Genomic DNA, 26791 nt, shown 5'->3' with positions numbered 1-26791 from the left:
CTTTTTAAAATAAAATAACAGCTGGCCCGTAGTTATGTTGGACGGCGTCCCAACCATTGGACGGCGTCCCAACTTTCATTCTTGGACGGCGTCCCAACATTTGGACGGCGTCCCATTTATCTGAAACAGAAATTAGGGTCTTACAATCATGTAGTTTTTACAAGTTTTTAACATTTGTGAATCGCCGGTCAACGTGGGTGGTCAATTGTCTACATGAAACTTATTTCAATTAATCAAGCCTTAACAAGTTCGATTGCTTAACATGTTGGAAACATTTAATCATGTATATATCAATTTCATTTAATATATAATCATGGAAAAGTTCGGGTCACTACAAAGACCACGACACCAAGTTCTAAATCATGCGTCGTATAATTATGTTCATGTACCTTTAGTTGTTGTTATCCATAGGCAATCACTTTCTTCCGTTGCATCAACACGCAACCAAACCCTGTCGTGAAGCATCACAATAAATCACAAAGTCCTCGGTTCCCTCGGGCAAAGACAAAATCGGTACAGTAGTTAATTTCTCTTTTAACAACTGAAATGCAGACTCATGAAGCTCAGTCCATTCATACTTCTTACCATTGTGAGTCAAATGTAATACCCCGTCAGAATCCACTAACAGTGTATTAACTCTGGTCCCAATGCTTGGCTTGACTTCTACACAACAGCAATGTTCTACAGTGGAAGCAACTAATACCTGAGATAAAACATTCAAAACGGATCAACATAAAGTTGAGTGAATCTACAGGTTTGGGTAAATAGTTCTCGTATGTTTCATAAAACAGTTTCCATAAATCGTTTGTCTAAAATCATTTCTCAAAATCATTTATCTGATGCACGACTAAGGTTTAATCTCAAAAGTTTGCGTATAGCAAATGCTAAGTAATAAACTGTTTGTAAGATGTCAAGTTTCAACTGTGAGTGACATCAAAAAGTTCTTTTTGTTTCAACTGCTGGAAGACATTAACATGTCTAGTTTCTATTTTGTAAACATCAAGTTTAAGTAATATTCATCGTAAGTTAGGCCACGAGATTTCTGAAAAGCTTCGTAAAAGTATACACTTATCATGAGCACTTGATTATAAAGCTTTAACCTTTGCGGATAGTTAAGCTACACGTCTTCCTTTTACCATATCTAAGCATACACCGATCAAGTGTACAAGTAACAACAAAATAAGCACCAGTTATGTTGCGATGAGATTTGTCAAACCTAACGGTACCGTCCCTATAAGTCGAGCTTACATAAAGTAACTAATATAATCAAGCTAAGGGATTTTTGATCTGAACTCATATGTATATTCTGGTAAGTTACTCGTGCCTAATATGTAAAATAATTGTAAAAACAATTTAAGAAATAGTTTCAAAAGCGGTATGTATGTCATCCTAAAAATGTTGCTGAAAAAGGGACTGTAGACTCACCTTAGCAAAAGCACTAAAAACGTCTTAGTAAATCGTACTGTAGTCGAACAATCTCGACCGAACAACGCAACCTAGTCAGATAAATCATCTTAAGTATACACATATAGGTCACACTATGTCAACCCATAGTGTACGCAAAGTCCTAGTGCTCAGACTGACTCAACAAGCAAGTAAAAGTCAACTAATCCAAGCAAGTCAACCAAAGTCAACTCAAAAGTCAACTCGATCAAAGTGGTCAACTAAAGTCAAACATCTTAGTAGGTTATGCAAACATGGTCAACATGTTAAACCTAGGTCAAGTATCACTTTACAGCTCATAGTTAAATAAATTATACATTCGCAGTTTAACACATGCCTTTAAAATACGTACATCGTAAAAAGATAAAACAACTCATAGCACATAATTCATAAAATCATGGAAATCTCCAGATCACAACTATACTCAAAATTAATTCTAAAAAGTCTAACCCGACCCTCATACGATGTCTAAAAGTCGGATATCAGAAGAGGTCTAGTTTTGGTTTACTAAATCAGTTTCAGCACGCGCGTCAGTTTTGAAACATTTCTCAAAAAATATAGAAAATAGATTTTGAAGAACGGACAATTGGAGATTACTCCAGACATCCCATAGTTTTAGTGATAAAATAATCAAAGACATATCTTTAGCCTGTTCATACAAAAACTATCTTTACAGACCTTTTAGTTTTAGTCAAGAAATAAACACATCACTTAGTAGTGCATATATCTCATGGCAAATCAAGTTTTCACAAGTTGACATACAAATGAAAAACATCAAGGAACATATAAACTAAAATATTCCAGAAGATCAAATCCTAAATCAATTTCTAGTTCACTATAGACATTTTCTTTCACATTCGAAAACAGTTTCAGCTCTCTTTAAAACACGAATCTTCGTTTTAACGCACCGAGAACATCACAAAAGCTTTTGATGCAAATATTAAGTCTAACATGCATGATTTTTCACAAAGATTATAGTAGTACACTTTTCATTAGCCAAATCATAAAGCACACAACTCTGAAAATTCGTATATCATGTGAAACCCTAACGAAACTTCGATTAATCATAACTTGAGCATACGATAACGAAATCAAGCAAAATCAAAGTCCAAATTCAATAGTTTTTTATACCTTTTCACCTAAACACATTACAATATCATTCCACAATTCAATTTTATCATATCAATAAGATACAAAATTCGTTTTTCATGCAAACAACATCAATTGATCAATTAAATGATAAACGACAACACAAGACTTTCCCTAATTGAATAAAAATCCGATCTAAAATAATTAGGGTTATCAATTATACCTTAAAAACACAAATTGTAAGTATGTACGCCTGTAGAACGACGAAAGCAACAACTTTGATGCACGAGACTTGCCCTAATTTTGAGTTTTGATGGTGGCTATGGTGATGGTGATGATGATGATGATCTACCTGAAAAGAGGCCAAGGAGGAGGGTTTTTGGTCGTTCATGTTAGGGTTGGGAATAATATGGAGTGCAGTGATATAATTACCTTATATAGTTAGGGCCAAAACACTAATTAATTAGACAAAAGGGCCAACAAGTCCAAAACAAATTCCAATAAGGTGATGGGGAGGGGATTCGGCCGAATGGCCCACTAGGAGGGTTCATGGGCTCGTTTTGCTTACTTTCTTGTATGCGCATAGTCCGTTTCGAGTGTCGTTAACCGTACCGGGTCTTCGGAGCGTTAACTAGTCGTTGAAACGAAATCACCGAGTTTAATTTACTAAATAAATAATAAATTAAATAAGTTATTCGTAAAGTCATTAATTATTAAAAATAATTATTTTCTCGTTTTTCTAAGTTTCGTAAACTGAAAAGCTTTCTAGGCGATTAACTTAATCGTAACGTTTTCTAGTTATTTCGCTATCCGAAACAAGTTCATAGATTAATATAACATATTAATTCAAGTAATCCACTAGGATCAAGTATGCATTTAATTTTATTAAACACATAAAGTCTAAGTAATCACCGTTAAATATTTAACGGACAAGTAACGATAGTAACGGAAAAAGATGGGTTGTTACATCTATGGCCCTCTCGAGGATTCTAACAAATTAAAAATGTGGGCAAGTCTTGAAACTTTCTTAGGTGATCATGATGTGGCTTGGATTCTTGGCGGTGATTTCAATGAAGTACGCGATGAGTCAGAGAGACAAAATTGTGTATTCATGGATAGAAGGGCAAGTTGGTTTAATGAGTTCATCAATAAGTCTCGACTACTGGACATCCCGTTGGGTGGCAAACGCTTCACAAGAATTTGTGATAATGACCTTAAATTTAGTAAGCTTGATAGGTTCTTAGTCTCCGAGAAGTCAAGTTAAGCTTGGGGGAACTTATCGACATTGGCTCTTGAAATGAAGTTATCGGACCATTGCCCTCAAATTCTAAGAGATAAAGAAATAGATTTTCGTCCCAAACCAACGAAGATTTTTGATGAGTGGTTGGATGCGGACAGATCAGACAACATAGTCAAGAAAGCTTGGTGTGTTAATGTGGAAGAGGAGAGACTTGATTGCATATTCCGTAATAAACTCAAAAGTGTCAAATTCGCATTAAATGAGTGGGGTTCGAAGAATCTTGGGCAACTTGAAGAGGAAATCAACGAGCTAAGAAATAATGCTACAAAATGGGAATTAATTGCGGAAATCAGGAACCTAAATGATAGCGAACGGGAGACTTGGTTAAACATTAGAAAGGAATGGATCGGAAAAGAAAAGGTTAAGACAAATATGGCGAAGCAAAAGTCTCATGACAAATGGAACTTGGAAGGGGACGAGAACACAAAGTATTTCCACACTATCATCAAGAGGAGATACTCGAAACGCAACATTCGTGGTTTAAATATTGAGGGCTCATGGTGTGAAGATCCTACAACTATTAAAGTTGCAGCTCTCTCACATTTTAAGAAATTGTTTTCGAAACAGCAAAGCAGCGGTATACAGAACAAACCTGTTCCTAGTCAGCATTCTGTCCAGGCTGGCCATTCTATTCAGTTCGATCATATTACCATAGAGGAGGCTGCTAAAATCGAGGCTAGGTTCACTGAATCCGAGGTCCTAGATGCTGTCAATGAATGTGGAATCTCTAAAGCGCCGGGTCCGGACGGGATTAAATTTAAATTCTTTAAATTGCATTGGGGTTTAATAAAAGATGATCTTCTTAAGGCTCTTAATTGGTTTTGGGATAAATGTGAAACTTCTAAAGGGTGCAATGCATCATTTATCACGCTTGTCCTAAAGATTTTGGATCCCCTGTGTCTCAATGATTTTAGGCCGATTAGCTTGATAGGAAGCTATTACAAGATCCTCGCCAAGGTTCTTTCGATCCGTATTAGAAAGGTCATCCTAAAGCTCATTGGTGTCGAACAAAACGCCTTCATTAAAGGGAGATTCATTCTAGATGGCGCCCTCATTACAAATGAGGCTATCGACTATCTTACCAAAAAGAAAAGCAAAAGTCTCATCTTTAAAGTCGACTTTGAAAAGGCTTTTGATAGCCTCAATTGGGATTTCTTATTAGAGATGATGAGAAGAATGAGGTTTGGTGATCAGTGGAGGAGATGGATCTATGCTTGCCTCAAATCGAGTTCAATTTCCATACTTGTAAACGGATCCCCGACGGGTGAATTCTCAATTGAAATGGGCGTTAGACAAGGTGATCCGTTGTCACCCTTCCTCTTCATTATCGCGGCTGAAGGTTTAAATCTATTAACCAAGAATGCGATTAATTGTGGCTTATTCAAAGGTGTTGAGATTGGTTTAGATTAGGTATTGATATCGCATCTCCAGTACGCGGACAACACAATTTTCTTAGGCGAATGGGATCGACAAAACATTAGTAACCTCGTGAAATTATTATGTTGTTTTGAAAAGGCATCGAGTTTGAGAATCAACTACCATAAAAGTGTTATGTATGGACTTGGTGTTCAAGCAAATGAAGTTGAATCCATGGCATATCGGGTCGAGTTTAAAGTGGGTGAACTCCCCTTTACCTATCTAGGTATTCCCATCGGGCGTAAATGAATCGTATAGAAAATTGATCTCTCGTGATTGATAAATTCAATACAAAACTTGGGAATTGGAAGGCTAAAACGGTCTCTTTTGGTGGAAGGTTAACGTCAGTCAAATCGGTACTTAGTAGTTTACCGTTATACTAATTCTCACTCTTTCGAGCTCCTGTGCGTGTCATTAATTCACTTGAGAATATTCGTATGAACTTTTTTTGGGGTGGGTCGGGTGAGTGTAGAAAATTAATTTGGGTCAAATGGGAAGACTCTCTTTTACCGTACGGTGAAGGAGGTCTAAACATTGGATCTCTTCGTGCTAAAAATCTTACTCTCTTGGGGAAGTGGTTTTGGCGAGTTAAAAACAAACCAAATTCACTTTGGGTAAAAGTTTTAAAAAGCATTAATGGTGATCACGGACTACTTCCTCCCTCGGCCCTTAACCGGGTTCAAGGGAAAAGTGGTGTGTGGACTAACATTCTTCGTGAAGGTAGTGATATTGAAAAAGTGGGTGTTAATTTCAGCAACTCATTTATCAAAGTCATTGGTGATGGAAAGGATACAAAATTTTGGGACGAATCTTGGCTCGGTGGCAAACCTCTAAAGCTTCTGTTCGGCCGCCTATACAGATTAGAAACTGACCAGCAAACTCTTGTCAACAGCAGGATCACGTGGGAGGCAGGAAGATGGCTGTTGAATTGGAATTGGAACAATGGAACGGTATAAAAGAAACTCTCCTCTTCCGTTCAAATCGAATTTCTCTGTATTTGGAATTTGATGATGATGATGATGATGATGATGATGATGTATCATTTGACCCATATTAAGGTGATCCATCTCATCCAGATTCTCGTTGAAAATAAATCGTACGTTTTAAGTTTTATGATTTAAAATAAAGTAGTAATTGTATTATGACTTTCTAATTATTGTACAGTAATTTTTAAGTTTTTAGGATTCGCTAATTATTGTAATTTTTAATTTAATTTTTTAGGACTTTTAATAAATTGTAATCGTTTTTTTATCAATTTAAGTGTGTTTTATTTTAAAAATAGTATTATTTATAAAAATGAATATAATATCAAAATTTAATAATAATAAAAGGATAATAAAATTTGAGAAAGTATGTCATGGTTGGTAATGGTGTATTATGAGAGGAACTGGTGAGGAAGGAGAAGACTGAAAACTGATGTGACATTGAAGAAGTGTTGAGGAAAAGGTCACGATTGGGATTGGTCTTATTAACACAAAAAAAAGTACAAAAGCTCAAAGATTCATTGTGGTTAAACAAAATTTACAAATCACAATAATCAAAATCTATCAATCTTTTCTGTACTGGGCTTCAGCAATCAAATCGGGCCTTTGAATCGGGCCTTATACACAACCTCCAATCCATACCCCCATACTCTAAAAATAAACTGGCCTGTTAATCGATTCAAAACCCTAATTTCCGAATACACAAAACTGCTATATAATCGAAACACACTGCAAAACCTAACTTCACCTTAAAAATTCACCATCAAATATACATTCAATTGTATGCATTCTATCTGTAATTCTTATTTTTGATTTCGATTACATCTTTCTATTAATTTTCTTTCGCCTTTTATGAGATATCATTTCGAATTTTACCGGTTGTAAATGATTGTATCTATTAATTTGCTTTTATTTATATATTTCGGGATCCAATGATGGCATGATATCTTTGAGACCTGATTTTATACAAATTGATGACAATTACAAGCATTTACGCTGAGGATCTATATAAATTATCAATTATAATTAACTGTTGTTTTAATTTTTTTTATGAAAAAAATTTCTAGGATGATTTTGAAAAAAAAAAATAAGGATATTGAGGAGATGATGAAATTTGCACTGGGCTCTGAGGGCAGTTAATTGCTTGATTGATGCATAATGCAGCCTAGAAAGCTAGTCTGATCGCTTTCATGTTTCTTGGTTATTTAAATTAAATGGAATTTTAATTTTACTAGCTCCGTATTAGGTTAGTAAGTAGTTGCTAGTTTTGCAATGATGATAGAACTTGCATCCCAGCTCACTCTGAGACCTTAATTTGTTTAAGGTTGTGGATTACAATTAGTTCAATATTTTGTCTGAGCAATTATTATTTACTTAGTACTTGCTTCGTAGTATTTCATTTTGGGATGTCTCAAATTAATAGTCCACTTCTATAGATAGAAAAGAATAAGAAGCTTAAGTTCTATTATGCCCTTGATATATGTGGACTAAGATTAAAGGAGAAAGAAAATGTAAGGGTAAAACTGGAAAGTAAACTGAAAGTACAGTACTTTACTTTTATAGCATTTCCTTAAACTGTTTATTTTTTGTCTGTGGACTATTAATATGGGACGGAGTTAGTAGTACTTAAAACTCATTATAAAAAATACAGATAGAATGCTTATTATTTTACGGAGTATCTTTTTATGCAATGATGATGAAACTATCTAATCCCAGCTCTATGAGACCTTAATTTGTTTAAGGTTCAGGATTTTAAATGTTTAGTGTTTTATCTGAGCTTATAGTGTTTGATTTCTAGGTGTATTTGATTTTTAGAATTTTTTTTATATAAACTTCAATTATTTCTGTTCCCAGTGATGCATGAATTTGACCATGCTAATTCTGATTTTGATGAAACAGTTTTGTCGTTTCTGAGGGAACCTTGAAGCTTCTTTATTTGATTTAGGTTCATATTCATATTTTTGACCATTGGTTGGAACTACTACCACCAAATACATGAATTTCCCATCACCAAAAGCTATTTTATTAGCCACTAAAATGGTAAACATAATACAAATAAACCATTTTGTTGATATATTATTTGCGATAGACTTGATGGTATATGTGATGGATGAACTGATCTTGACAAATTAAAGAAAGAAACGTGCGAATAAACTAGTTGATACAATAAGATGACACCAAACGTATGACTTGCTACAAGATGATACAACAACTTGCTAATTATTTTTTACTATGATCTCCTTGATTGTAGTTGAATGTTGATACCATGATTTTTAAACCGTGACACATTAAATAATTTTGACTATGGTCTTCTTGATTGTAGTTGAATGTTGATACCATGGTGCAAATTAATTAGATCACAGATAACACGGCGTGATCTTCTTTGGTGCCACCTACATGGGGTGTGAAACGCACCATAAACGTCTGGAATTGAGCGTTTGTCGGCGAATCACGGAGGCGATATGTGATTGGCTGGTCAAATATAGACGTCGGAGGAGAGTAGCCGTTGAGATTTTTTTTTCTTCTGTAAATACATATCAATCTATCTTTATTTTTCATTCTTCTTCACCATTCTAAACATGTACATATACAATTCAACAAATATAAACATATACATTCTACTTTTCATTTTAGTCGCGAGTCTTGATTTGTTGTTTGATACCATCTCGTCCGACGAAGAGGAAGAACACCAACTTACAAGAACTCGTGTGCAAAGAAACCCACAACATTTTATTAATAGAGATCGTGAAGCGAATTCAATTATTTCTTCGTATCAAGCTGTAATTTTCAAAAGATGATTTTGCATGCGAATTCATTTATTTCTTCGTATTCGAGACGGTATTCTTGATTACTCTTATACTCCTAATGCTCCAAATCATTTTATTTTTTTTCCAACAACGTTCAGATGCAATAGGGCATCTTGGTGTTTTACAACTATTCAGAAAATAACTTGCGCGTTACGCCAATTGATGTACGGAACACGCGCGAATATTTTTTATGAATATATAAAAATGGCAGAGAAAATGGGATATGTTTGCTTAAATAATTTTTGGAAGTGTATAATTGACTTATATGGTCCTGAATATTTGACGAAGGCGAATGCAACTAACGTTGCTCGGTTGTATTCGACGCACGAGGAGAGACATGATTTTAAAGAAATGTTGGGTAGTATTGACTGTATGCATTGGGCATGGAAAAATTGTCTCGTTGCATGGAAATGTCAATATACTAGAGGTGATCATGGTCACCTAACGATCATGCTTGAAGTGGTTGCTTCATACGATATGTGAATATGACATTCGTTTTTTTAGATGACTGGTTCAAACGACATAAATGTGTTAAATCATTCTCCGTTATTTGATTCCCTTCGAAGGGATAGAGCTGCACTGTCACCATTTGAAGTAAACGGACACGTTTATCCCTTTGGTTGCTACTTAGCGGACGGGATATATCCCAATTGGACAACACTTATAAAGGGATATTCGACTACCATTGATGAGCCAAGAATCAAATTTACAAGATTTTAAGCGAGTGCTCGAAAGGATGTGGAGCGTACATTTTGTGTGCTACAAGGTAGGTTTGCGATTTTAAAAACTTCGGCACGAGTTATGAGCGTTAACAAAATGAGAAGGATAATGTATATGTGTATTGTTATGCACAACATGATACAAGAAGATAACGGTTTTGCCTTGAGTACTTGAAACAAGAATGGTTAGATAAACCCGAAAACATGCCCCGTCACAATATTAATAGAAGGGTCAAAGATCGTCGATCACGAGAAAAGGAAATTCGCAATACAAGACAAAGTCCGAAAGTTTGTTGTATTATATAAAAATTACGGAAATTTGTTGTATAAATAATATTTAAAAACTTTGATAACCCTAAAAAAAAGGAACAAATCAACAAAACAGAGATGAAAACTTGAGAGAAAACGAATGTGAGTCAAAATATCACATATATTTGGGAATAAATATCAGTTTTTGTTATAAGCTCGTATACTATTTATATGAGGTATACCTGAAATAAAATTTTAATAAATCAACTTATTTTACTAGCCAAAATTAATATGTCGCCTAAAAAAAAAAAAAAAAAAAAAATTCTAAATCTTAAATGTAGGACTCATCCTACATCGGTTAGAGAGGAGAACGAAACACCTTTTATAAGGAGGGTGTGGATATCTTTTCTGGTAAACGCGTTTTGGAAAGCAAACTGTGGATGGTTGAATGATAGATAAGCCGGAGGTCAAAGCGGACAATATCTACTACGAGTTGTGCGGGCTGTTATAGGTATCAGAGCTGGGGCCTGCATCGATGTGCACTGCGGGGACGCAGTGTCCCTAAAGAGGGGGAGAGTTGTAAGACTCGTTCCACATCGGTGAGAAAGGAGAACGAAACACCCTTTATAAGGGAGGGTGCGTTTTGAAAAGCAAAACCGTGAGACTGTGGATGGCTGAATGATAGGTAAGCCGGAGGTCAAAGCGGACATATCTACTACGGGTTGTGCGGGTTGTGACATTAAAAGAACGAAAATTACCATTCTATCAATTGTAGTTACAACTAAAAAATTCCCATAAACATTGACATCTGCTTATAATCAAACTTTTTTCGAAACTGAACAATAGAACTGAACACAAATAACCAAAAGTATAATTGTCCAAGTCTTTGGTGTCTTAAAAGGTATGGTTTACATCAAACAAACTAGTAGTGTTCTAATGCGCTTCGAAGAGAGACATTAGCACCATAAACAGGGCCTCTAGATATAAGATCATGGTTTAAAAACAGTACAATTACACTTATATCATCGTGAAAATGTCGACGAACACGTTTATCGATCTTGCAGAGATCTGAATACCGCATTTCACGTTTTTTCGCTGCTTCATGTAGCGCAGCCTTCACCAGCCTCTTGGCAATTCCCTGCAGGAAAGAATAAAAGTATAAAACTAAATCATAGAGGTGACAATTTTGACCCATTTAATTGTAAATGGGTCAATTTGTAATATGATTAATCTCTCTGCAGGAAAGAATAAAAGTACATCATAGAGGTAACAATTTTGACCCATACACTTGTAAATGGATCGATTTGGGTTATGTTTAATCTTTAAAAAACAGATAAGTGGGTCAACCATCATAAACCGTCCACGGTATGGTTTATATTATAGATCCAAAAAGTTTTATTCAAAAAGCTACTGTTTTTTAAACTGTAAAAAAAAAAAACATATCATGTTTAGGTCAACGAAACACGACTATACTCAAGTTACCCGTTATTTTGGCTCATCTGATCTGCCCAATTTGCCACATCTATTTTCTAGATGAATATCTACGAGGGATTACAGAGAATAACTTACTGCGCGTGGGCTATTGTGAACAATATCAACCGCTTCTTCGTTAGTCAAATGTTCCCATAAACCATCCGAAGCAAATATAAGAAAAGAATCATTCGGTTGAAGCGAATGTGAAAGGATAGACGGACTAGCAGACAAAATTGGCATCACTATCGGCTCCTGAAGTCGGAATTTCGCTGCAATTGGTTCCTTATTGTAACGCGCATGCTTCATATAAACATCCCCAATAGATCTTGAAACCTAACAAAATATACAATTATTCAACTTTAAAAACTCTTTTTGACAAAACCACATAAAAATTTGATGTTAAAGCCATAACTGAAATAAACGCTTGCACATATCAGCATGTAAGGGATAATTCAAATAAGGCATTCACACATCAGCATATAAGGTTAGGTATATATGATATAATATAAGCTTAAACGAATCTTTATATAAGGCATAAATGTAACAAAAGCTTGCACATATCAAACAATGTATATATGCTCTAAAGGTAGCAAGATGGGCGAGTCACAGGTGTAGTTGATATGGGTCGTTTTGTTACAAGTCAAAACATGCCAAGTCAGATGAGTTTTCTCACACACAACTTTTTGTTTGTTTTTGACCGGTCAGACCCATTTGACTCACTTGACCGGTTGGACCCATTTGACCACTTACACCCATTTGACTCGTTTGGCCAGTTGGGCACTTGAAACTTTTTTCCATTTAGGTATCATTTATTTTAACAGTTTGAATAAAACAGCACCTGAATCGACATAAAATGATGGAAATAATTTCAGATAATACCTGAATAATGCCTTTGACTCTCCAAACACCATGTTTCAGCGCAACAATTTGAGGATCATGTGGGTGCAGATCTCTTAACTCGCGCCTTATATTGTCAAGATTAGCATTATGTTCCTTTGACAACTGCATTGCAATTATACCTCCAGTATTTCCGACTTTTCGACCAAGTACAACACGAGAATCACCAAGGTTGGCCACAAATAGTGTTTGATGATAAACTACACCAACTAAACAACATGATCCAACGGTTGCAATATTGGGCCGCGTACTCCACATTTTAGATACAACATCCGTAAACCCGTTCTCTGTTTCAAGAATTGCTCTCTTGATTATTTCGGGTGTCACAATACCTTCATGCTCGATTAGATTTGCTGCATAAACACCAACCCTAAGAACAATGACATAAGAACTTTCTCTTTATAATTTGAATTGCATGTAATAAAGTTTAGGATTTTGCATCAGGCTGTCGTTAACACGCTTAAAACACTTGCATATAGCAGTTGGTTATTGACTTTGGGTATATTTGGTAAAACTAACTGGTAGATGTTAGTTGGTTGACTGGTAGCTATTACTGTTAGAATAAAAAGTAAAAATGACAAAAAGCTGGGTGCTTTTTCTCAAACGCTAGTTCTATTAGCTTTTAACTCAGCTCTTTTTACCATAAGAAGCTTTTTATTAGATAGAAGCTTTTTCATAGAAGATAAAAGCTAAAAGCTACTAAAAGCTTTCAACCAAACATGCCCTTTACGGTGCCGGTTACCTGATTGTACAAGTGTTTTATGCGTGCTAACGACAGCCCTTCATTAGAAAAATCATAAAGTTTAAAGAGATATTTTAGATCCGAAACCTAAGAACAATATTCCATCCACACTCAGTTTGATCATAACATTATATACATACAATCCATATTTAATTCGTATAACTAAAAAAACTATTAGTATTTATCTCTTTTTTTTTTTTTTACCAAGTGTTCAAAAATCACAATTGATTAAGAATTTCACGTGTTTAACAACGAACCTTGAAAATGTCTGAACAAGTTATCGCATATATATCGAGCGACATCTGGTCCACCATGACCATCATAAACACCAACAAACGTCCCAAACGGACCAGACTCAATTTGGCTCTGATCTTCAAGCACCTGGTTAGCTTGAATTACCGCCATCGAGTACTCACCGTATCCATGTTTCCCAATATCATGAAACCACAACAACCCATCTTTTTTAAATTCACTATTAACACCAACACTGGTTTCTTTATGACCGCTCCCGAAAATTGGGCTCCAACAAGCCGAACAACAATTCATCAATCTTTTGAACATCCCACATTTCTTGCACAAACTCCCCCAATTAAAACCTCATAAACAACACTTAATTTTCTCAAAAATACTTTCAAGATTCACTGTTCAACCGATATTCAAAGTTGAATTTCTTTCAAAATCTTGAAATTTCTAAAAAAGATCAAACCTTTAGCTCCAAATCTTGCAACCTATAGATACAAAACCATATCTACAGCTCAAGATCCCCTAAAATGCTCATATATTTACTCTTTTCAGCTGAATCTAAAGTGGGTTCTCTTCTTAAATCTATACTGTCAAAAAAGATTATACCTTTTATTTAATACAAATCCTGAAAGTAACATTTAGCAAATAATAAAAATTAACACTAGCACAAGATCCAATAGTCAAAGTTTAACTTAAATTTCCTATTTTCAGCTACTAATAAAAATGGGTCATCTTTCAAAACATTAAATTGATCAAAATTTAACACCTTTGACACAAATATTGTGCTAAACCAAAAAACATAGAAGATCAGATTACAAACATAAAAAAATAAAATACAATTTTAATGTTCACAATCTATATCTTTACAAAATTATATAAATTACTCACAACCATGAAAAAGAACATACATAATAAAATGGGTGAATTGATCAGAAATTGCAACTTAGTTGGTAAAATTGTTATTTGAATCATACTACAATTGGAATCATAGTGTGATTGGAATCAAGAAAGAACCCTAGGAGAGAGAGAATTGGAGAGTGATTGAAAACCGTTAGGGGGGAATTGAAAAGGTGTGATTCAACATATAAGCATTTAGTTGGGTGTCATTTTCAATGTCTCAATCCTTGCGATTTTCTTGTTTATTTCCTGTTTACGCGTTCTACACACCCCCAAATATTTGTATTTTATTTCCTATTTTTCATTTTTTATTACAAATTGTACTACTGAAAATTATATTCTAACTTATCCATATATTTTCAAAATTTAGATGTAAGAAATTTTTATTTTTGTCAATGATCAAACATGATACTCGTATTAACGAGTTTGAGTGCTTAATTTGAAAAAAAAATGTGATTGATAGATTGTTTTAATTACGGTAATCGAGTAAACTCGATCGGAATATGAATTCACGATAGTACAAAACAATCAATCGGATTAACTCACTTGGTTGGATTGAATGAGCTAATATCTAAGAAGATTGAACTCCGGTGATTGATCGTAATTCGATTGAGGTGTAATTGACAGTAATTATGTGATGTAGTTTTGACAGAGTAATGTCATAGTGATCGATGCAAATGAATAACTCACGGGGTGTTTTTACAGGCGCCAAAAGTTTGTTAAAGAGAATGATGACGTGACATATGTCCATTTCATGATTGTAACAAACTGGCGTAACAAACTTTCCTGAAATTATGGGCTGACGTGGCATGGACATACCACTCATGTGTTATGACCCAAATGTCCTGATGTCCGTGTGCAAACTGTCGGGTAGCCTACACACTTGGCTAAGTTTGAAGGACTTACATGCGAACACATCCTTGAGTCTTGCAATTGTTTCGTCACATCATCCTCCGTCTGGATGGACAACCATACATGTTGCAGCTTTATTCGACTTGTGTGTGATCACGTCCTTAAACCTTTTTGGTGCTTCTTCACGGCATACTTTGTTCGAACTATCTTTTTAGACGGCATACACTCAGGGGCTTCATTGGTTGACTTCTAGACGGCTTATATGCAAGAGTTAGTTTGGCATTATCTATCCGGTTGTCTTCCAAGCGGCTTGTCTCCTTTATCCGACAAAGGTTTTCAGTCCCCAAATGTTCTAATTTTCTTCTTGATTCTTCCTCTTGGCCGGTCACGGTTCATGATTTATAACCCAAAAAGGATTTTGTTTAAATGTGTATAAATCTTATACAAATAAGACTTTATTTGATACGTGTCGAATATGCGTATCATCACTTAAAAAGAAAAACTTTTTTTATATTAATAACGTAGGTACACATCAATAATGATAAATCTTGATTTAGGATTTTTTTTCTAGATAAATTACTGCATCCGTCTCAAAATAATTGTCATATTTTAACTTTTTAAAGTTTTTATTTTTTATATTTAATTTCAAATATACTTATTTACGTTATATAATATTTGATGATAGTTATACCGATTTAAAACCCGACCCATTCATATAATATTTATCATTTATCAAAAATTATATAACACAAATAAAAATACTTAAAGCCAAAGTTTAGAGAGAAAAATTTTGAAAATTCAAAACATGTCGGTGTGGAGAGAGAAAGTGAGGAATGACGGTGGCACGTTAGGGCTTAGAAATCACGACAACGGAAGACTTCGGAATGGATTTACGGGGCTTTTCGGAAGCCGACTATCGTCATTCATGTTTTACAATTACCCCGAGAGTTGGAAGATGACGGATTTGTGGAAAGTGTTCAAGCCACATGGTGACTTGCGTGATATTTACATGGCCCGAAAAAGATTAAAGAGTGGTCAAAGATTCGCATTTGCTAGGTTTTATGGTGTGATTGATGCGGATAGAATGCTAAGGTCACTCGAAAACATTAAGTTCGATGGCTTCTCAATTCGAATTTTCAAAGCTATGGAGAGGGATAGTAGGGCAGACGGTGATTGCAGGCAGTTGGTGTAAGATTTCATGGGGTTCTACGCATGTTTGGGGAAATCCTCTTAATGGTAATATTGTTTAGGTAATTCAAAACAAAGACAAGAATGTCACCAATGGGTTTGATTTAAGGGAGAAGCTAATTAACTCGAAGAAGGTAGATTTAAGATACACCTTAAACAACTTAAAACCGGATCTCAAAAACCAAATCAAGAAGCCAAGGGTTGATGTTGATGCTGAGACACCAATTACTCGTGACTGTACACGTGAAGTTTCAGTTAAGTCAGGAGATTACAACCACAAACTGTTTGGCTACTCTGTTGTCATGGAACTCAAAAGCATCGACATTCTCAATCAACTTGAGGAGTTATGTCGGCTTGAAGGAATTAGTAACTTTTCTTTAAAATACCTTGGGGGTCTCAATGTTCTTATGATTTGTGATGACAAAAAGGCTGCTGAACAATTGATCAATTACAACAACCATGTCATTCGTAATTGGTGCAATGAGGTTTACGCGTTAGATAAAAACTTCTGGAGTCCTAGCCGTCTAGTTTGGATCAAGGTGACGGGTGTTCCGGTCACTTGCTGGAATGAGGAGGTATTCTCTGCAATTGGTAGAAAGTGGGGTGAAGTCTTAACTCTTGAAAACTGTTACATCACCCCTGAAACTCAAAATCTTTTATTTGGAAGTCTGTTAATCAAAACAAAAGAACTTTTCCATATTGATGGAACTGTTAGTTTAGGCGGTGATAATGGCTTAATTTATGCAAACGTTAAGGAAGATTCAGAGGCGTCTTTGGGCATAGGCAAGATAGGCAACCGCCTAGGGCCCAAAGAGTTTGAAGGGCCCAAAATTTTAGATATGTATATATTTCTCAAAATATTCTATTTAGTTAAATAAAAAATTGTAAATTAAAGTTGTAATATTGTTATATTAAATAGTTAAATGCATTGTAAGTATATACAAATCGATAAATTTAAGTATTATCTTTTTATATGTATTAAAAAATTAAACGTGTGTGAGGGCCCATTTTAAAAAAAAATTAAACGTGTGTGAGGGCTCATTTTTGTTTTCGCCTAGGGCCTTCGAATTATTAAGACGGCCCTGGGAAGATCCAAATAGGGAAATCAAACTTGAAACGTTAAAATCCATCGATGATGATGTTGAAGTGAATATCAAGGATCCCGAAGACGCCCAGGATGATGAGGGTGATGGTGATCATGAAAACATGGAAGAAACGAACAATGAAGAAGATGATGATGATGATGAGTTCATCGATGACACCTTAGATTACTCAGACGAAGAAGAAGTAGATGAAGAGTTAGTTCTTGAAACGCCTATTAATGTGGTAGAAGGCAATGATGATTCCGGTGATGGTGGCTCCGGCGACGGTACTGGGCCTAATGTCAGAAAAAGTGTGAATCTTGAAGATGAAAATTACGAATGCATTGGTACTGGGAAATCGTTTGAAAAAGGTAATGATGATAATACTCTGGAAGTTGGTATTGTGGAAGGTCCCAAAAAAGTTATCGAGTGCTCTGCAACAAACATGACGGCTGACATGGAGAACGTCCAAAATTCGTACGAGGTAGGGATTAAAAGTCATGTTGTAGGTTTTGATAAAACAGATGGTGGTGATTTGGGCCTGTCTTCTCCTTTGAATGGCCCAACTAAGTTAAATCCGGATTGCTGTGGGAGCCCACTAATTATTAAAACTTCTCCCAATCATGCCATTAATTGTAACCTGGGCCCTGGAACTTCTAATTGCAACAATACTCCAATGGCCCAAAATAATGATGGAGATGGGCCTGAGAATGTAAATAATGGGCCTAAGTCTTTACCTATCCCAAAAATAAACATGGATATTCAAGACGAGTGGCAGAACACAAAACTTTCAAAGAAGGGGTCGGAATCAGGGAACAAGAGAAAAGAAATTAGGGCTGTTCGTAATAAAATAAGGAAGAGGATTGTTGTTGGTCGAAGATTAGAAGGTGGAAAACATCATCGAGAATTTTAAACGTTAAGAACGTGGCTCGAAACCCTGGAAAAACAAAGTTAAAATCTAAATGTTGGTGATAATCCGGCTCAAATACAATCAAGTGTTGGTGCATTGATTTGGCAAGCGGTTACTTGGATTAGTTCATATCTTATTTGAAAAAATCGAAATTACATGATTTTTCGGAATAAGGTGTGGAACGTCCCGGTAGCTTTTAGCGAAATTCAAGTGCTTTCATTTGATTGGATCTCAAGAAAAGTTAAAGGGCCCAAAATCGATTGGAATATTTGGTTGTCTAATCCAAAAGTATACTTAGTTTAAGTCGTGTTTAGTTGCAATCTTTGCATCTATTTCGTGTAATTTCCTATTCGTGTACTTGCTAGTTTAAGCCAAAATGGCTTGCTAGCCTATTTGTATTCGTTTTCTCCCTTTTTAATATATTTGTTGCTTTTCGGAAAAAAAAAAATAAATAAATAAACTATCATAACTTTTAAAACCATTTTAAAACCAACAGAAACTAATTAGATGAGGTGAACACGAAAAAGGTGACTATCATAACTTTTAAAACCAACAGAAACTAATTAGAAACTAATTATTTGAGGTGAACACAAAAAAGGTTTAAAAGGAGGTTTTTTATGTTTGGATTATTTGAAAAGAGTGAATAGCGGATATAAATAGCCTAATGACATATCCGTGTGTGAGACTGTGACTGACGTAGAAGTTGTGATTTAACTAGAAATTGTGTCCTGTTTATGCACGTATGAAATTGTTTATATCAACTAAACGTGCCAAATAAGACCAGACATAACAATGAACATGTATCACCCTATATAACTCCAAATGTACATACAGTTGTTTTTACAATTTGAAAAAAGTGATTCATGTATTATTGTATTCTATACAAAACAATCGCAAAGTGTTCCTTATGGATCACAAAACAATGGTGCATAGTGTACGATTAATCACAATGTTTTCCCCAACAACCACAATCCTTTAACAACAACAACAACAACAACAACCAACTCCACGTGATACATGGGCCCACAACACACAGGCGAAATACTTCGCAAGATAAAAAGCGTCAAAGTGATTTCTGCTTGTGTCTAGTTTTATGATTCCCTAGAACTGTTATCTCCAACAGCAGCAGCAGCGGTGGCGGCAGCAGTGGCGGTACGTGATGCTTGAAGTTGAACCGTAAATTTCTTCTGCAAATCTTTAAGTGTTTCTAGTATTTCTTGGAACGTTGGTCGCGATTGTGGTTCACTGAATCCAAAAAATACGCATTTTAGCAAGACTCTGGTGCAAATGCAACGTTGAATAGTCAACATTGTAACTTTAAACTTTATTACTTTTGTTTACATGATGATGCAAAACTGATTTTGTTTAAACGAAAAACGTATTTTTTTTTAACAGCAGTACGGGATCACCCAGGGGGACTTAACCACCCACGCGTTCATCTCCCGCAGTTGCATAAACCGCCCCCAATTGCTGCCCAGGAGGAAACCCGGCCCAATCCGAGGGCATGAGCGGTAAAACCCCCCCTCCCCCACTGCCCCCGCGACGCGATGTGCAAAAGGCACCCTTGGGTGGAATTCAAGGGTAAAGGGGCAACCTTGTGTGCAATGTTGCACCTCACGGGAGTCGAACTCGCTAAGAGAGGCAGACCACTACTGGCCACATGAGCTACAACACAAGGTTACAATATGTCAAAGCCATTTATGTCAAGTTTTATAAAATATACTGTAATTAGTATGCGATAAACATGGAACCTGCACCAACAGCTTTCGATAAGAGAAGCCCATTGTGGATCCACGTCTTTGGGGATATCTAGCCGTTGATTCATGAACCCAACAGCTCCAATTACCTGTATAATACACATAACAGATATTGACTTTCGAGGTCAAACACATTTTCAACTACAATGAAATTTAAAATACAATAAACTTATTTGATAGATGATAGCACGACAAACTTCTTACCAACTACAAAAGGACATTTCAGTTTATTCTCATTTCTACTATATAATCTAGAAAAATATGGTTAACAGAGAACGCCTAAGTCTGACTTTAATAGTCAAACTTTGGAAAAAAAGACGTTACCTGCATTGAATTGAGACTATCCCAAGGGATTTTCTCAGTCGTAAGTTCCCATAATACCACGCCAAAGCTATATATATCTGACCTACAAATCTCAAACAAATAGTACTATTAAGTTTATAAGTTGTACACATCTAAATATTATCAAAAGAATATATGATCATTTTCAGGGACATACTTTTCATCTGCCTGTTCATTTCGAAGAACTTCAGGAGCCATCCATTGAGGCTAAATATAAAAAACAGAACGAACGTTAACAAAATAAAACATATATTCCCATTCCCATAATGTTTAAAGTAAATAATCAAAAAGGGTATAAAAGTAAATACCGTTCCTTTCCCCGTTTTTGTTGTAAGGTATGTTTCATGCTTTATACGCGAGAGACCAAAGTCCCCAACCTAATATTTGCAAAATCGCATGATCACATATTATGTAATTATCTAAAATCAAGAATATAAAATAAGAATAAGATAACAGAGAGAATAAAACAAACCTTCACGTTCCAATTTTTATCAACAAGAAGATTTGATGACTTCAAATCTCGATGAATGATAGGTGGGTGACAATGATGAAGATAATTCATGCCTCGTGCCTTTAAGATCATCAAGTATAACAACTTAAACTACATAGCATATTAACGGGACCCACAAAATGATAACGATAAATGGGCATTTGTACTCACTATATCCATGGCCATATGAATGCGACGTCTCCAGTCTAATTTAGTTGTATTTCTTTGAAGTAACCTGAACAAACTGCCACTGCATAATAATAACAATAATAATTAATAATTATAATAATAATATAACTCCTTTAATGTGTGTGACTGTGTGCGAGCACACACGTGTGTGCATACAAGTCAGGTTTTTCAAGTTTCTGTTTAGTATTTGTGTACGGAACAAAACAAAACGTACACAAACTTTCCGTTAGACTTAGAGGTGGTAATGTTGACCCACTTACAATGGGTTATTCAGGTTATGTCTTATCTCTAACAGGGTAAATTAAGAATTTATAATATATATAATACTCCAGTAATGGGTTGTTTGGGTCAAAGTCACTCGTATTGTATTCTTTGCATAAAACCTAAATTATAGATTAGTTTTAAGATAATATTTGTTAACCATATCTAAAACCTAGTTATTTTGACCCATACGTAATGCCTCCGAAAGTAAAAACATGTTTTTAAAGAGAATTGAAGAACGAACCGGGGAAGGAACTCGGTGACAATGCATAAACGTTGAGGTGAGGTTACGGCACCCATGAACAGTAGAATATTTGGATGCCGAAGTCTTTTCATGAGAGAAACCTATAAACACAAAATTAGATGATATATACATAAATTTTCATAAAAAAGGTGACAGCTTTTATATTAATACTAGTAAAGATTTTAAGGTCATAATAACATATTTTTTCTTACATTGATGAAAAAAATACCTCTTGTCTAAATGATAATATTACATCATCTGAATATTCTTGCCTAGAGAAAACCTTGACCGCAACATCCTGAATACACAGATATGCATTATGTTAGGTATAATTGATTTGAGTACAAAAATATACCTTTCTAATTACAAAATCAATAAATATTGATTTGAGTACAAAAATGATTGATTATGGACATATCTGAGATTTTGACATAATTTCAAACAATAATGACAATTTTGCATCAATGTTACACAACTTGGAGAACATTTGAAAGTTACAACACTTAGTTTTACACAAGTGTCTAACTTCTCAAATGTCTAAAATACCCTTGATGAATTCAATTTTAACACAATTAAAGAATATGTATGGACGCAAATCAGCATCATCAACTTTCACTAATTGTGTGTTAAAAAATACTCGTAACAAGTTACAACTTTTATGAGACATTCTATAACCGAAATTTTTGTACTCCATCAAATAGGGATAGAGGGCTTATTCGAAATGGAAAAAAAAATCAACAAAGTCAAAAGGGAAAAAAGGATTGAGAACACATACCGATCCATACCAAAGTGCATGGTATACCGTCCCGCATGAACCTATCAAAATACACGCAGACATAAAAAAGTCAAAAATGTTCAACAATCGGTTGTCAAAATACGATCCAATAAACACAAATTTACCTTGCCCGATCTGTTCTCCAATCGTCAAATCTTCCCACAATATTTCATAATCCAAACTATCGGTATCCATATCGACTTTATTAACGGCACTACTATTTGTACTACCACAACTACTTGCACTACTTGTACTATTAACGTTACAGGAAGAAGACCAAGACCCCAAACCTTCATTCCTATTACTATTTTCCCACGGTTGACTTTCCACTTTAGACGAACTACTTTGTTGACCCGACCCGTCTTCTTGATCGTTATGTACCGGCCAATGCAAACCTAATCGACCCGTTTTTGAATCCGACGAACCGACTTCTCTTTCGTTACCTTTCCACGGCCACGTAATTCCCTTTCTACCCATCCATGCTTCGGCTTTTGACGATAAGATCTTGTGGATCGCAGGCTTGTTTTCATTCTCGTCACCCGAATCCGTCGAGGGTTTTACGGTAAACGGGGATTGAAAAATATCGCCCCTCGGGGTGCTGGCCCCACTTGAATATCCGTCTTCTTTTTGATCAGGGGTATTTACGTCATTTTCGGAGTAATGACTCTCATCATGATCCGTGAAGTTCTCTCCGGTCTTCATTTTTGATTTAACCTTGTTGCTAACTTTTGTAGCCTGTTTCATGTTTTCAACAATCATATCATATTCCATTATTAGATTATTAGATTACATATTATCTATTCTTTCTTCACTAGCAATAGCAAAAGAAACTAACTTTCGAATACTTACCAAATTCGAAATCTTTGAAGCAATTGCGGTTTGTAACGGTTGTTGAGGATCAAGCCCGAGTTTAGCTGAAGCAATCCTCCTTGGCGCACTAATATTCCCGACGGGTTTCATCTCTAGATACGGGCGTGTGTCACTCGATACACATATAACCCCAACTAACGTCCCGTTTTCATCACGAAAAGGAGTATTTGTGGCAATAATATCGAATCGTTCTCCTGTTTTGTTCCTGATTGGAATCTGCCCAGACCATATTTCACCCTTTAGTGTTCTTTGTAAAATGGCGTCAGCTAACGGGAAATCGTGAGGTTCGATTATAAGCTCATTGGGCATTCTACCGAGAGCTTCGGTGGCAGTATAACCGTAAAGATTCTCAGCCATTCGGTTCCTACATATTTTCAAGACTAAATACATCAAAAATTCTTACCTTTATATATTATAGAATAAATAGAATAAATATCTGCCTACTAAAAGTAGGGGTGGCAATTCTGGTTGGGTTAGATTGGTGGGTCAGAAATACTCAATCCGACCCAATAAGATAAATGTGTGAGTCCCGACCCGGCCCGAGAACCCCGTTTTAAAAAATAAGTAAACAGGTTAGCGGGCCAGTTTCGGGTAAAAAGGTCAAATGTGTTAATCTTGTGCAAAATGTTGTTCCTGTTGTTATCATAGGGAGTTTGGGATCATATAAGTTTGAATTGGATAGTATCTAATGAGCAAATAACATACAGTATAATTTTGTGATTACAAACAACTAAACAAGTACATTGTATAAATTTTTAAGATTATCTCAAAGCGCCAACAAACATTTATATAATTTTTATATAATTCAAAACAACAACTTTATTTTTTTTATAAATAACAAATTATAATACCTGTAAACAGGTTGGCGAGTCAACTCAATAACAAATTCACTGACCCAAACCGGACATTATAAAATAAATAAGTTGGCGCGGGTTGGCGGGTCGAATCCCAACCCAGACCTATTTATTTTCGTGTCGGTGTCCAGTCAGGTTTCGGGTCCTGTCGAAAAATGTCAGCCCTAATTAGAAGGATTGTAGCTCAACTTTTCTCATAAAAGTAAATAAAACTTAACATGAAACTAAACTCCTAATTCAGGTAACCAAATGCTAAACTTCATCATACTTTTTGTTGATAAAGCTGAACGTTTGTTTCTTTTGGTAGAGAAAATTGAACTTCCAATCCTTTCGTCGACGAAATTGATAGTACAATTCTTTGATGTGAATAACATTACCTACGTCAAGGTTCTTTTGGAACTTCCATTACCTTATGTCTAAGATTCGCCATTAAAAAATTGACAGAAAATAATTTACTTTGCGTTGTTCGTTTTTTATGATGTTTTTGTCTGAAGATCTGCTACTGTCATGTCTGTAAAATAAATGTGACCTAAAGGTCCGTATGCTGAAGTATGTTGAATAGTGAGGACTGTTTGTTTTTAAGTCTGCTACATAAGTTAATCATGTATGCAGCAGTTAGAAGCATATTTCCAAGTCCTCGCAAACAGAGTAAGACATTATTTTATCTTATGTTTTCATAAAAACAAATAGACTGAAATAAAAACGTCTACGAGCGTGCAGACATAAAACATAATAAGATCTGCATGCCGAAAAACAAACAACACCTTAATCTTCCTATTATATAATCACAAGCATAAGCTATATTCCAAGACATATAGAAGTGATTATAAGCACCAAATTACGTAAAAGCGATGAAGAAATTCAATTGTAATGCTTGCCTTACCAGTAGATGATGTGACCACTAAGATCGAATATATGCACAGATTGACCCATTGATTGCAATATATTCAAATACTGCGTTTCCGTTAGCTTTACAGCTGCAGGCCCAACTTCATCTGACGTGGCGGGTCTGTTATTGTGGTTGATATTATCATTGCTATAACTAACATCAATGCTCCGTGTTTCTCTCCTCAATGGCGAAGAATGACGAAAAGAAGCTGAACCCATTTTAAAGGCCGCCACAGCACCGCCCTCAAACGCCCCGCCAGCACCACCGATGGTTCTCCGGCGAGGGCGGCGAGGAGATACCGAACTAGACCTTTGCCGGTCAAATTTTTGCCGGTCATCAGACATTTTTAGCTTTGACATTTCTTGTTTGAGATGAGCATGACTTTCTTCTAAATCTTGAATCTTTTTTAACAGCTCCTCAGTTGGTGGTATTTCATTCTTGATCTTGTTGTTGTCATCCATTTTTAACACACAAATTCACAAACTTTGATCTATGAATTAAGAAATTGGGTCATTGACTTCCAAGTTTTCATTTTGAAAAAAAAAAAAAAAAAAAAACCCCAAATCAATAAAAAAAAAATTTATAAATAAATTCACACACTGATCAAATCAAACTGATCATCTTTATGTTTAAAACCCTTTTTCCGAATTTCAGTAACCCCATCAATAATCAATAAACTAATAAAATGATACTCAATTTGATTTATTCAAAGCCAAACACACAAATACAATTAGACAGTCTATCTTCATCTTCACGTACGTCCACACAAAAACACATTGCTCAAGTAACCTAATTTCCTTCAAACCCTTATTATAAACTTATATTTAGCAAAAACCCAGATATAAAAACAGCAAAAAACCCAAACTTGATTGCACCCAAGTAGAAAAAAATGATAAAAACACACACTACCTTGAGGAGTAAATGGGTATAAAAGTAACTATTTCTGAAGTTGATTTCAATGATATATAATCAGATTGTAGATGGATCAATCAACTAATTCCTCTTCATTCTTTACTTTCTTCACATCTCTCTTTTGTTTTCAAGAAAAACACTCCTCCACCTATTTTGAGGAGTAAATGGTTTTTAAAGTATGGATACTGGATATTGATAATAAAGACTATGGAGACTTGATGATGATGATTATATGATAAGATAATAAAGCTTCTTGCTGGAGCAATAAATTGAATCTTTATCTCTATAATCTATACCCTTCTATTTCTCTCTCTAAAATACGCACATATTAAGCCTTTATTAAACCCTAGATTATGCATATGAATACTTAAGTCTTTAAATTAAATAAATAAAAAAGGAAAATGGGAAAAGGATGAATCTTGAAATGAAGGAATCAAAAGAAAAATGTTGTCTTGAAAGGTTAAGGAACAAACCCAAGCTTCTTTCACTCTCAGATCACCAAAACAAAAAACATATTGTTATTAATGTATTAAATTTTTATTTTTATTTGGATTAAGTCATTTAGAGTCGAGACCGGCTACCACTAAAAAAAGGTATCCATAATATCTTAATTTCAACATTTTTCAATATTAAAAATCTTATTATTAAACTCTCTCTCCAACCCCCCTTTCCGGCCACCTTTTCCCATTGCCAACCACCCTTTCCAGCCACCTTTTTCCCATCTCCTCCGCCCTATCTTCTTGCAGTCGATGATGTAAATTCCATGTCAAAGCCAAACGGCTTTTCGCTCTCAAAGTCGAGTGATATTCGTGTTACTTCGTTCTTGATCTTCAACTTTCCGGAGACGTGGTCTCGTGATGATTGCCGGAAAACTTTAGAGAAATATGGGACACTCAAAGACGTGTACTTCGCACGTAA

The 26791-nt window shown here is 35.3% G+C and overlaps 2 protein-coding genes and 5 non-coding genes across 11 annotated transcripts; 5 read left to right on the top strand and 2 right to left on the bottom strand.

Moving 5' to 3' along the window:
* The first annotated feature begins 7159 nt into the window (after positions 1–7159).
* LOC139856469 (small nucleolar RNA R66) lies at positions 7160–7235 on the top strand. The gene has a single exon (XR_011761952.1). It is a non-coding gene; the product is annotated as a small nucleolar RNA R66 (small nucleolar RNA).
* A 96-nt stretch (positions 7236–7331) lies between these two features.
* LOC139856488 (small nucleolar RNA snoR118) lies at positions 7332–7416 on the top strand. Its single transcript, XR_011761970.1, has one exon. It is a non-coding gene; the product is annotated as a small nucleolar RNA snoR118 (small nucleolar RNA).
* Positions 7417–7493: 77 nt separating this feature from the next.
* On the top strand, positions 7494–7597 carry LOC139856482 (small nucleolar RNA snoR69Y). The gene has a single exon (XR_011761965.1). It is a non-coding gene; the product is annotated as a small nucleolar RNA snoR69Y (small nucleolar RNA).
* Positions 7598–7914: 317 nt separating this feature from the next.
* LOC139856481 (small nucleolar RNA snoR69Y) lies at positions 7915–8015 on the top strand. Its single transcript, XR_011761964.1, has one exon. It is a non-coding gene; the product is annotated as a small nucleolar RNA snoR69Y (small nucleolar RNA).
* Positions 8016–8077: 62 nt separating this feature from the next.
* LOC139856485 (small nucleolar RNA snoR53Y) lies at positions 8078–8152 on the top strand. Its single transcript, XR_011761967.1, has one exon. It is a non-coding gene; the product is annotated as a small nucleolar RNA snoR53Y (small nucleolar RNA).
* A 2634-nt stretch (positions 8153–10786) lies between these two features.
* Positions 10787–13817, bottom strand: LOC139856194 (probable protein phosphatase 2C 42). Its single transcript, XM_071845443.1, has 4 exons — positions 13376–13817; positions 12359–12729; positions 11576–11812; positions 10787–11144 (listed from the first exon to the last, which is right to left on the bottom strand). The coding sequence occupies exons 1-4, from the start codon at positions 13677–13679 to the stop codon at positions 10929–10931; spliced, it is 1128 nt and encodes a 375-aa protein (XP_071701544.1). The 5' UTR covers positions 13680–13817; the 3' UTR covers positions 10787–10928.
* Positions 13818–19097: 5280 nt separating this feature from the next.
* LOC139853388 (uncharacterized) lies at positions 19098–26349 on the bottom strand. Of its 5 annotated transcripts, none has more exons than XM_071842780.1 (14): positions 25871–26345; positions 24956–25451; positions 23198–23582; positions 22474–23083; positions 22349–22389; positions 21803–21871; positions 21574–21674; positions 21051–21129; positions 20862–20960; positions 20698–20766; positions 20547–20596; positions 20372–20453; positions 20042–20136; positions 19098–19535 (listed from the first exon to the last, which is right to left on the bottom strand). In XM_071842780.1, exons 2-14 carry the CDS (start codon positions 25420–25422, stop codon positions 19382–19384), a joined length of 2301 nt encoding a protein of 766 aa, XP_071698881.1. In that variant the 5' UTR covers positions 25423–25451; positions 25871–26345; the 3' UTR covers positions 19098–19381. The 5 variants fall into 5 exon arrangements, 2 of the variants coding, with proteins under 2 accessions (XP_071698881.1, XP_071698882.1); XR_011761365.1 differs by adding an exon at positions 19885–19955 and having other exon boundaries at positions 19429–19535; positions 20372–20461; positions 24956–26349; XR_011761363.1 differs by adding an exon at positions 19885–19955 and having other exon boundaries at positions 19431–19535; positions 24956–26348.
* Between the last annotated feature and the right edge of the window lie 442 nt (positions 26350–26791).

Source organism: Rutidosis leptorrhynchoides, chromosome 6, assembly GCF_046630445.1.
Source record: "Rutidosis leptorrhynchoides isolate AG116_Rl617_1_P2 chromosome 6, CSIRO_AGI_Rlap_v1, whole genome shotgun sequence".
In the NCBI taxonomy this organism is placed as follows: Eukaryota; Viridiplantae; Streptophyta; class Magnoliopsida; order Asterales; family Asteraceae; genus Rutidosis; species Rutidosis leptorrhynchoides.
This window is presented reverse-complemented; position numbering and strand designations above follow the sequence as displayed.